Source organism: Oreochromis aureus, linkage group 3, assembly GCF_013358895.1.
Source record: "Oreochromis aureus strain Israel breed Guangdong linkage group 3, ZZ_aureus, whole genome shotgun sequence".
NCBI classification, from domain to species: Eukaryota; Metazoa; Chordata; class Actinopteri; order Cichliformes; family Cichlidae; genus Oreochromis; species Oreochromis aureus.
In genome coordinates, this window is record NC_052944.1 from 43,381,466 (window position 1) to 43,392,764 (window position 11,299).

The following is an 11,299-nucleotide window of genomic DNA, read 5'->3' on the forward strand; positions in this document are numbered from 1 at the left end:
ATGTGTTAAGTTTCCACTGTGGATCCTGCAGTCGAGTCAACAGCAGCTTCATTCCTGAGACTCCTAGATGATTGTAGCTCAGGTCCAGCTGTCTCAGATGGGAGGGGTTAGAGCTCAGAGCTGAACTGAGGAAAGCACAGCCTTTCTCTGTGATCAGACAGCCTGAAAGCCTGCAAATATAACACACAGTTTTGGGGGGTAACGGAATACATGCACCGCCGTTACGTATTTAAAATACAAAATATGAGTAACTGTATTCCGTTACAGTTACCGTTCAAAAAGGTGGTATTCAGAATACAGTTACTTTGTTGAAATAAATGGATTACACGGCGGTCTTTTCCTGTTTCATATGTTAGGCTATGCCCTCTCTATTTTTGGTAATTCCACGCCGGTGGAAACCCAAACAAAACACGCATTAAGAGGCTCTAATGCCTGTGTCTCAATCTTAGGGCCCGTGTCACCCTTTAATTGCAAAATGACATGAAGAAATATTTTTTAAAATTATTGTTCAAAAATGATTTAATATGAGGGCAATAGGCCAAGTGTTACAGGCATCACCCTAAAGAATGTAGCCTCATGGGCAGTGTAGTCCATGCTGCAGGGAGAACTGACTGCCATACCCGTTATGTGTCTGTGAGGGAGAAAAAGGAGAGTCGAAAAGTACGAGTTGTCATCGAACAGAAACGGGAGCTGGAAGCATGTAAATATAATAATAACCACTGTAGCCAAAAAAAAGTGTCTGACAAGCCCAGCTGTAAGTAAGCTATTAAGACTCGACTGTACACTGTGTTCGTGTTTTCCTCTGAAACAATAAGTTCCGTTGGAGCAGCCTATCAACGCTTCTCTCTGTCTCTTGCTAGCAAAGTTGAAACAGACAACAAAGTAAAGCTAGTTTTCGGCTACGAGCCCGACACGGAACCCGACATATTAGCCAGAGGTCCCTTTACTACGGTTCGGAGCCTCGGACCTGTTTTATATACGCGCGGAATAGTTTTCTATACGAAATCGCTGCAAAAAGTGCAGCCTTACCTAATGCCCACCCTACTGTTACTCATTTTATATTAAAATTTAAAAATGTAGTTGGTATTGGTATGGCGAGTAACCTTCAGTAATAATAATAAATCACACAGCAATAGTACATTTATGTACTTGTAAAAAAGCATGATAATATATTGAGTAATCCAAAGTATTCAGAATATATGAGGGGCCGTACAAGCCAAAATTCATTCTTTCACTCACACACATACATTCTTCTTTCACATACATATATTTTCACTCTCACATACACATATTCTTCTGTCAGACACACGTATTGTCACTCTCACATACATATATTTTTCTTTCACATACATATACTTTCACTCTCATATAGTTTTATTTTAATTTTTATATTTAGATATTTTTATTCTCATGTTTACACATATTTAACACACACATTGCAATATTGTGCTCTCTTATACATGTATTTTAATGTACATATTTACAAATTTTCACTCTAACATACATACATTTTCATTTATGCATTCCTACATTTTGCTCTCATTTACATGCATTCAGTATGCATTTAATCTCACAAATAATATATGTATGTAAGCAGAGAATGCATACATGTCTGAAGAAAATATATGTATGCAAGAGAATAATGTATGTGAATGAAAGAGTATAGTGGAAACGGAAGGAGTTTAATGGAAACGGAAGGCTGGGTGTCTGTACCGCTGTGATTGGCCGAGAAGCACGCGCGGGTCACTTTCAAGTGTCTGACAGCATGGAGGGGGGAGAAGAAACTCGAGTTCTTCAGCAAGCTATCAGGGTGTTAAGAAATATTTTATCATCTCCTGAAACGGTCACATGTTGTCCTCGTCACTTGATCGAGATGGGACGGGCTCAACTTTTTTTTTTACGTGCGCTCAGAATAGTGGCACAAAAATAACGCCATAGTGACCCACCAGCTGACCGGGTGGTCACTCGGGTTAACCCTAGAACACTATCGCTGGGTGATTTACACCCGAGCAAATACATTTACATGATTTCTCTCTCCTGCAGCTGTTTGCATGTCGAGGAGCCTGTGCCTTCACCAGGGAAGTCTCAAATGTCCCAGGAATCGGTGGACCAAAGACCAGCTTTCCAGAGTCATTATATTGTTTTAGGAGTTTTTTTTTTCATTTTGTTAGACATGGCACAGTTGAAAGTAAAAGAAGACCACTCTAATTTGTCATGTGTTGTCATATTTTGATATATTTGATTATATCGGGTAAAAATCACCTGGCATTAGTGATTGTGTTACTATTTATAGCGATAGTGTTCTAGGGTTAAACATAATATATAAAGCTCAACTGACAAAAAATCACCGACTACACCACCAGGTATTATAGGAAAAACCATAAAGCCTTTGAACTAAAACAAACGCTGTTGTGACAGTGATGTACACTGTCTTGTTGGTATATATGCATGATTTGTATCACCTTCATGTTTCCAAACCGATACCATGACCAGCAGCTTTTACAGCTCTGGCTCCAGCAAACATCAGCTGATACTAGAAATTAATTTTAAATAAATTCTAACAACAGCTTATCAAGCTTGAATGTGCTGCTGTTGTTTAGCGCGACATCCGCTAGTTTCCTCTTTCTGGCGCAAAGTGGGAGATAAACAAACAAGAGAGACGATCAGCTGATCATTGATCAGTTTCATGATTGAAGTAGCAACAGGAGAGGGAGGGAGAGAGAATGAGGGGAGAAGAGGCAGCTGTGCAATGTAAAGACAGAATAACTCCAGCTTTGTCTTTTTTCATTCTAGCTGAAGTACGGGACTAATCGCGTTCTTTTTCCTCTCAATACGGATGTATTGTAATTGGTCCAGCCCAGAGTTGATCATGACCAATTAGCTAATCCACCACCTTTAATTGTTTATACCGTTACAAAAACAAACAAACATAAAAATGAAAAATCACCATCGGCCCACCGGGCAAATGCCCGGTATGCCCATGGCCAGTCCAGCTATGCGGTCAGCTGGTGGGTAACAGGCATCTCCGAAAACATTAGAGCACTTATGGAAATATGTGATGTCTTGATGAATCAAGCAGATATTTGAAGTTTACACAGCACCATTCTCGCATGAAAAAATCTTAAAAGTTTATTTTGTGACCTATGGTGTTATTTTTGTGCCACAAAACCAGCCAATCACAGACTTGGATGCAAAAATATCTGATTGGCTGTTCTGGTCTCGAATCAGCTCGAAATGACGAAATGCAATATCCCAGAATCCATTTCGTCCAAAACTCAAACGAGGCAGTGGCAGAGGAGCACAGAGTGGCGGAGTTTGAAATATTACTCTTTTTGGGTCACTATGGCGTTATTTTTGTGCCACTATTCTGAGCGCACGTAAAAAAAAAGTTGAGCCCGTCCCATCTCGATCAAGTGACGAGGACAACATGTGACCGTTTCAGGAGATGATAAAATATTTCTTAACACCCCGATAGCTTGCTGAAGAACTCGAGTTTCTTCTCCCCCCTCCATGCTGTCAGACACTTGAAAGTGACCCGCGCGTGCTTCTCGGCCAATCACAGTGGTACAGACACCCAGCCTTCCGTTTCCATTAAACTCCTTCCGTTTCCACTATACTCTTTCATTCACATACATTATTCTCTTGCATATATATATTTTCTTCAGACATGTATGCATTCTCTTCTTACATACATATATGTAAGAAGAGACCAGGACATGTCCTTCAACGCACATATTAAACAAATATGTAAGACTGCTTTCTTCCATTTGCACAACATCTCTAAAATTAGAAATATCCTGTCTCAGAGTGACGCTGAAAAACTAGTTCATGCATTTATTACTTCCAGGCTGGACTACTGTAATTCTTTATTATCAGGATGTCCTAAAAACTCACTGAAAAGTCTTCAGCTAATCCAAAATGCTGCAGCAAGAGTACTGACAGGGACTAGAAAGAGAGAGCATATTTCTCCTGTTTTGGCTTCCCTTCATTGGCTTCCTGTTAAATCCAGAATTGAATTCAAAATCCTGCTCCTCACATACAAGGTCTTAAATAATCAGGCCCCATCTTATCTTAATGACCTTGTAGTACCATTTCACCCTATTAGAGCACTTCGCTCTCGCTCTGCAGGCCTACTTGTTGTTCCTAGAGTATTTAAAAGTAGAATGGGAGGCAGAGCCTTCAGTTTTCAGGCCCTCTTCTGTGGAACCAGCTTCCAGTTTGGATTCGGGAGACAGACACTATCTCTACTTTCAAGATTAGGCTTCAAACTTTCCTTTTGCTAAAGCATATAGTTAGGGCTGGACCAGGTGACCCTGAATCCTCCCTTAGTTATGCTGCAATAGACGAGAGCTGCCGGGGATTCCCATGATGCATTGAGTTTTTCCTTCCAGTCACCTTTCTCACTCACTATGTGTTAATAGACCTCTCTGCATCAAATCATATCTGTTATTAATCTCTGTCTCTCTTCCACAGCATGTCTTTATCCTGTTTTCCTTCTCTCACCCCAACCGGTCGCAGCAGATGGCCCCGCCCCTCCCTGAGCCTGGTTCTGCCGGAGGTTTCTTCCTGTTAAAAGGGAGTTTTTCCTTCCCACTGTCGCCAAAGTGCTTGCTCATAGGGGGTCATGATTGTTGGGTTTTTCTCTGTATTTATTATTGTGCGATCTACTGTACAATATGAAGCGCCTTGAGGCGACTTTTGTTGTGATTTGGCGCTATATAAATAAAACTGAATTGAATTGAATATTATTTGTGAGATTAAATGCATACTGAATGCATGTAAATGAGAGCAAAATGTAGGAATGCATAAATGAAAATGCATGTATGTTAGAGTGAAAATTTGTAAATATGTACATTAAAATACATGTATAAGAGAGCACAATATTGCAATGTGTGTGTTAAATATGTGTAAACATGAGAATAAAAATATCTAAATATAAAAATTAAAATAAAACTATATGAGAGTGAAAGTATATGTATGTGAAAGAAAAATATATGTATGTGAGAGTGACAATACGTGTGTCTGACAGAAGAATATGTGTATGTGAGAGTGAAAATATATGTATGTGAAAGAAGAATGTATGTTTGTGAGAGTGAAAGAATGAATTTTGGCTTGTACGGCCCCTCATACATTACAAAATACATTGTGGGGCATGTATTCTGTAATCTGTAGTGGAATACATTTTAAAAGTAACCTTCCAAACACTGATAACACAATACATGGCACACAGTCTGAGTGAACTACATTTAATTTGTTTCTTTGTCATTTAAAACAAAGATCATTTTCATTATTGGAATGTAAAAATCTTAAACAAAGAGTAAGTTGATCTAACCTGAGGGTTTGAAGTGTGCAGTGTGGACTTTCAAGGCCAACACACAACAACTCCACTCCTGAGTCCTGAATGTTGTTGTTACTCATGTCCAGCTCTCTAAGTCTAGAGGATTGTGTTCTGAGAACTGATGACAGAGCTTCACAGCTTTTCTTTGTGAGGTTACATCCGCTAAGCCTGAAAATATATCAGTGAAAAATTTAGAAAACATCTGTGATTTTCCTAGAGAGGAGCACAGATGTGAAACATGCTCCAACCTGTTTCACACTGGTTACACACTTACAGAACTTTCTTGGAGGCTTTGACCACTGGTAGCAGCCTTAAAAAAGCCTCCTCTGAAGCTGAGTATTCCTTCAGATCAAATTCCTCCAGCTCTTCTTCTGATGACAGCAGGACAAAGACCAGAGCTGACCACTGGGCAGGAGAAAGATCAACTATGGACAGGCTTCCTGAACTCAGATGACGTTGGATCTCCTTCACTAGAAAGTCATCATTCAGTTCATTCAGACAGTGGAACAGATTGATGCTTTTTTCAGGAGGTAAGTTCTCATTCAGTTTATTTTTTATGTACTGGACTGTTTCATGATTGGTCTGTGAGATGTTTCTTTTTGGTATCAACAGGCCTTGTAAAAGAGTCTGATTGGTCTGCAGTGAAAGACCCAGGAGGAAGCGAAGAAACAAGTCCAAGTGTCCATTTGGACTCTGTAAGGCCTTGTCCACAGCACTCTGGTAGAACTGTCTTACTGAAGACTCGTCAGTCTGCACTGAGGCTGTTTCTTCTTCTTCCAGCAGGTTGATACCAGAGTTGATGAATGTCAGATGGACATGAAGAGCTGCCAGAAACTCCTGAACACTCAGATGGACAAAACAGAACACCCTATCCTGGTACAGCCCTCTCTCTTCTTTAAAGATCTGTGTGAACACTCCTGAGTACACTGAGGCCTCTCTGACATTAATGCCACACTCTGTCAGGTCTGTTTCATAGAAGATCAGGTTTCCTTTATCCAGCTGCTCAAAAGCCAGTTTCCCCAGTGCTTCAATCATCTTCCTGCTCTCTGGACTCCAGAGAGGATCTGTCTCAGCTCCTCCATCATACTTGATGTTCTTCACTTTGGTCTGAACCACCAGGAAGTGAATGTACATCTCAGTCAGTGTCTTGGGCAGCTTTCCTCCATCCTGTTTGGTTTTTAACAAACTCTCTAGAACTGTAGCAGTGATCCAGCAGAAGATTGGGATGTGACACATGATGTGGAGGCTTCGTGATGTCTTGATGTGAGAGATTATGGTGTTGGCCTCTTCCTTGTCTCTGAGTCTCTTCCTGAAATACTCTTCCTTCTTTGGGTCAGTGCACCCTCTGACCTCTGTAACCATGTCTATATACTCAGCAGGGATCTGAATGGCTGCTGCAGGTCGTGTGGTTATCCAGATGTGAGCAGAAGGAAGCAACTTTCCCCTGATGAGGTTTGTCAGCAGCACATCCACTGATGTGGACTCTGTAACATCAGTGAGGATCTCAGTGATGTGGAAGTTCAGAGAAAGTCGACACTCATCCAGACCATCAAAGATGAACACAACTTTGAACTTTTTAAAGTTACAGATTCCTGCTTCTTTGATTTCAGTGAAGAAGTGATGAATAAATCCCACTAAGCTGAACTTTGTATCCTTCAGTAAATTCAGCTCTCTGAATGGGAATGGAAACATGAACTGGATGTCCTGGTTGGTCTTGTCTTCAGCCCAGTCCAAAGTGAACTTTTGTGTCAGGAGTGTTTTCCCGATGCCAGCCACGCCTTTGGTCAGAACTGTTCTGATTGGTTTGTCTCTTTCAGTCGAAGCTTTAAAGATGTCTTCACACCTGATTTTTGTTTCTGGTCTGTCTGGTTTCCAGGAAAACATTTCAATCTGTCTGACCTCATGTTCAGTGTTGACCTCTCCGGTCCCTCCCTCTGTGATGTGGAGCTCTGTGTAGATCTCATTTAGAGTGGTTCGGGTTCCTGGTTTAGCGATCCCCTCAGAGACACACTGGAACTTCTTCTTTAGGTTACATTTAAATGTATTCTCACAAAGTGGATCAGGATTTTCTACAGGAAAGCACCAGAAACACGAGTGTTATGATTATAGAAAATACAACTGTTTCATTCCTGTAAAGAATAAAATTATGAAGAGAAATCCTCTCACTGCTCTGCAGACAGTCAGCCAGCTGCTCCTGTTTCATTATTCTCAGGAAGTTAACTGCAAGTTTCAGAAATGCCTCTCTGCTGCTCCTTCTCTGCTTCTCTTCCTCACTGTCCAACACCTCCTCTTCATCCCTCTGACACTCTGAATAATCTGGATTCAGATCATTCTGCATCTTCTTTAGCTCGTTCTTCACAAATGTGATAATGTTTTCCTCCAGCATCTGGAAAATAAATGATACAATCTGAATTCATGAGCACTTTGAAACTTTGATTTGAAAAGTTCTTTATAAATAAAAATATAGTGAAACATGAAAGTACTGCTTTTGCCGGCAGACATTTAAATATTTTTGATATGAAAACAATTACAAACAGAGTTTGGTGAACATGTACAAACCTTAAATATTGAGTCCAGATCAGTTTGATGCTGAAGACTTGAAACATCTGAACTCTCCTGATCAGCTCTGTGGAGACATCATGAAGAAACTGTAACCATTTTGTACATAAATACAAGATGGTTTTTTTTCTTTGAATATTTTATTACTAAATTCATTTAGATTGATTCCTTTAAATTCATTACATTGATTAGGCTACTAAATTAAGAGCCTTGGTGTACGAGACCACGGCAGTATTATTAAATATAAGGAAAGATGAAAGAAAAGTTGGCACAGCCTATAATTTATTCTTAAGGAGTAAATAAAGAAACTGTTGCCAAAATAATTAATTTTGTACTTTCATGCTGTCAGTGAACAGTAAGTAATACCAAAGCAGTTGCTGCAGAAAGTAAAACGTACTGGTTGAATGAATGAACAAAATGTCCAACTTTGTCCAAGAGTCAAATCTCTGGACTCAACATCCAACTACATATTGAGTACCCCGTTAATTGAATGGTGTGTAGCGGTCAAAGCAGCCAATGTGCCCAAAATACCTGCTTTTCTTAATGTTTTTATTTTTATTTTTTATATACTTTCAGGTCACTTCACCTTCCTAAGCAAACCTGACACCCACAGCATCGGACTCTCATTTATCAGGGCAAAGGGAACTACTCGTCAAACTGACTAGCTGCTGACTGCATTGCTGTTGATTAAATAAATTATAATCAGTGTGGCACCCAGTGTAAGGAAGGCATGGGCTGTGTGAGATTATTATATTATCTTATGCCACGTCATACCCTTAATTAAAGATTGTGAAATCATTATGTAGTATTAGTTTGCATTATTCTCCTGACTTAGAAAAAGGTGATAACTATTAGATTTATTAGACTGATTTGTATTACATTAGACTGCTGAGTTATAAGAAATACTGTTTTCAGAGAATCATGGGCTTATTTGTCTGATTAGAAAAGAACAGAACATACTGCACAGGAAGCCAAGGTCATAACTTAGGCCCCATAAGAGAGAAAGAATGTGGATGCTTAGGTATTATGACTTTGGAGGGGGCTGAAGCTATAAGAATGTGAGAAACACTCAGACACGTCGAGATCAGGCGGACACCCTCCCATGCTCATCTCCCCTCCAGGTGGTTTATGCTCTGATAATACACTGATTGCTGTCCTTCCTTCAGCCCAAAGATCAAAGAACTGAGAACTTAACAGCTGTTATGATAGACCTACCTCATGGAGCTCTTAAACTTCAGGACTATAAGGAACATTTGAAATATCTTACGTCTCAGCAGCAGCAGACTTTGGTTCTTTAAAGTTGATGCTGCAATTCTTTGACCGATCACTCTTCAAAGACACACAGCATGGTCCAGGTTTAGAAGCATCTGGTGTCTCTCTGATCCCGGTGAACAAAGAAAAAGATCACGAGAGAGAAAAATTGAGTTTTTAGCTATCAGATACAAAAATTGCTGCATAGACTAAGGAATAAAGAATAACATCACAGTAAGTCTATAACCGCTAAAGCTCTTCTCTCATTAGGCTGTTTATTCAGCTGCCTTTTGTTCTTTTTATTCCCACATGAATTGAAATAATAATAATATTAGCTCAATGAATGCAGTAAATCATGTCTTCTCACTAATTACTCATGGAAGGAACCTTTTGATATTCAGCAACTCTTTCTTCTCATCAGGAGACAGTTTCCTGTTTTTAAAGTCAGGGCGGACTCTCTGTGGACTGGATCTCTCCCTCATAGTCACAGAGCTGAGTCCAGGCTCAGGCTCAGGCTCAGGTTTGGGAGAGTCGTGTCTGGGGAATGAGGAAAAACATCACTGTAGTCACTGTAGTACAACAATTTATCATTACAGCTGCAGTTTTCTTAATTATGTTTGTATTAAATGAAATAAACAAAAAGTGTTCAGTGTTTGTTAACAGTGCTGGGTTAAAATAAATTGTTAACATAAAAAAGAACAGATGATTATCTGGTAGACAGATGTGTTGTATAGTTACTGCATGTATGAAATATTTTAAGTATTTGTTCTTGTAGCAGTGAATCTAACGTGAGGTGTTGAGTGTGATACCTTTCCATGTTCATCAAAACCTGCAGTCACCTGATAAAAGAGAAAAGTGAGAATAATTTAGCTTTATTTCTGTTTATTGAGATTTTTGATTGATATGAAGGTAGTGACCTGTTAAATTTTCTTGCATGATATGATATGGTATGATATGATATACAGTGTTGGGAAGGTTACTTTTAAAATGTATTCCACTACAGATTACAGAATACATGCCCCAAAATGATGTATTTTGTTTGAGGAAAACACGAACACAGTGTACAGTTGAGTCTTAATAGCGTACTTACAACTGGGCTCGTCATGCACTCTTTTTGGCTGCAGTGGTTATTATTATATTTACATGCTACAGACATGCTATGCCAGTAACAGACTGCCTATTGCCTTAACATAATATAATATATCTGGAATAAAGCGTTCAAAAGCCTGAACAGATCCAAAGGGCCTTTTTCCCAGGACACTGAACTAAACCTGTTCAAATTATCATTATTTCCTGTTGGGTAACACCCACAGAATCAGACTCCGACCCTTTCAACTGAGCTGTGGTCCAGACTTCCTGTATTGGGGTAAAGCTCCTGAACACCATCACTGTGCAGCTCTGTGCTGTCTGCACCAGGACATGACCTGTTCCTGCCTTCTTGTTGTTTTTCTATTAAGGTCTCTCTTTTTTCCACTCAATGTTTGAAGAGTTTAAGACTATGTTTAAAATGTTTTTCTTTCATTCATTTATTATTCATCATTTCACTTTGATCTCATTATCACACTAACATTAGGAATCATCCACTACTTTAACTATTTCATCTTTTCTTTCAAATCTTTAATTTACAGAGCAGAAACTGTTGACTGTGTGTAACCACAGCAGGATTTTAACAAACAACTTCAAATAATAATTTAATGAAAAACTTGTCCTACTCAAAAAAAATAAGAAATCCGTTTCATCTGCACATTCTTAGCAGAAACATTAAGCTTAAATAACTCATGTCTCAATATACAAAAGACCAAATTCATGGTTCAGTCCAACCGACAGACACAGAGACAGTCCACAGGATGTGGTCTCCCTCAGTCTTCTCTGTCCAGAGCAAAGGTTCTCAAATGTTCTGTGTCAGGGCCCCGTTACAGAGGAGAACATTATCCTGTATAATCAATCGGTTTGGTCTTAATAATATGTAGTAACTCAAAAATTGAACTAATTTCAACAGGACGCAAGCTGACCCATCACCCACATTGCAAAATGAAAGAAGACACAGAATTAAAATAAAATCAATGAAAAGAGTAAATACATACGTCTGCTGTATCTTCTTCTTTCACTCAGTACCTGTCTGTTTCATCAGTACCTGCAGTACACTGGCAC

At 39.3% G+C, this 11,299-nt stretch overlaps 1 protein-coding gene across 1 annotated transcript; it reads right to left on the reverse strand.

Annotated features, from left to right (window-relative positions):
• Nucleotides 1-5,608: 5,608 nt before the first annotated feature.
• LOC120438153 (protein NLRC3-like) lies at nucleotides 5,609-11,299 on the reverse strand. Its single transcript, XM_039608583.1, has 7 exons — nucleotides 11,233-11,299; nucleotides 9,958-9,987; nucleotides 9,536-9,685; nucleotides 9,165-9,275; nucleotides 7,898-7,964; nucleotides 7,505-7,724; nucleotides 5,609-7,407 (listed from the first exon to the last, which is right to left on the reverse strand). The coding sequence occupies exons 2-7, from the start codon at nucleotides 9,969-9,971 to the stop codon at nucleotides 5,609-5,611; spliced, it is 2,361 nt and encodes a 786-aa protein (XP_039464517.1). The 5' UTR covers nucleotides 9,972-9,987; nucleotides 11,233-11,299.

Coding starts and splice junctions, on each gene's coding strand:
- LOC120438153 (XM_039608583.1), bottom strand. Junction 7,725..7,897: donor ATCTGGACTCAATATTTAAG/GTTTGTACATGT, acceptor TTTATTTTCCAG/ATGCTGGAGGAAAACATTAT. Junction 7,408..7,504: donor GGCTGACTGTCTGCAGAGCA/GTGAGAGGATTT, acceptor GCTTTCCTGTAG/AAAATCCTGATCCACTTTGT.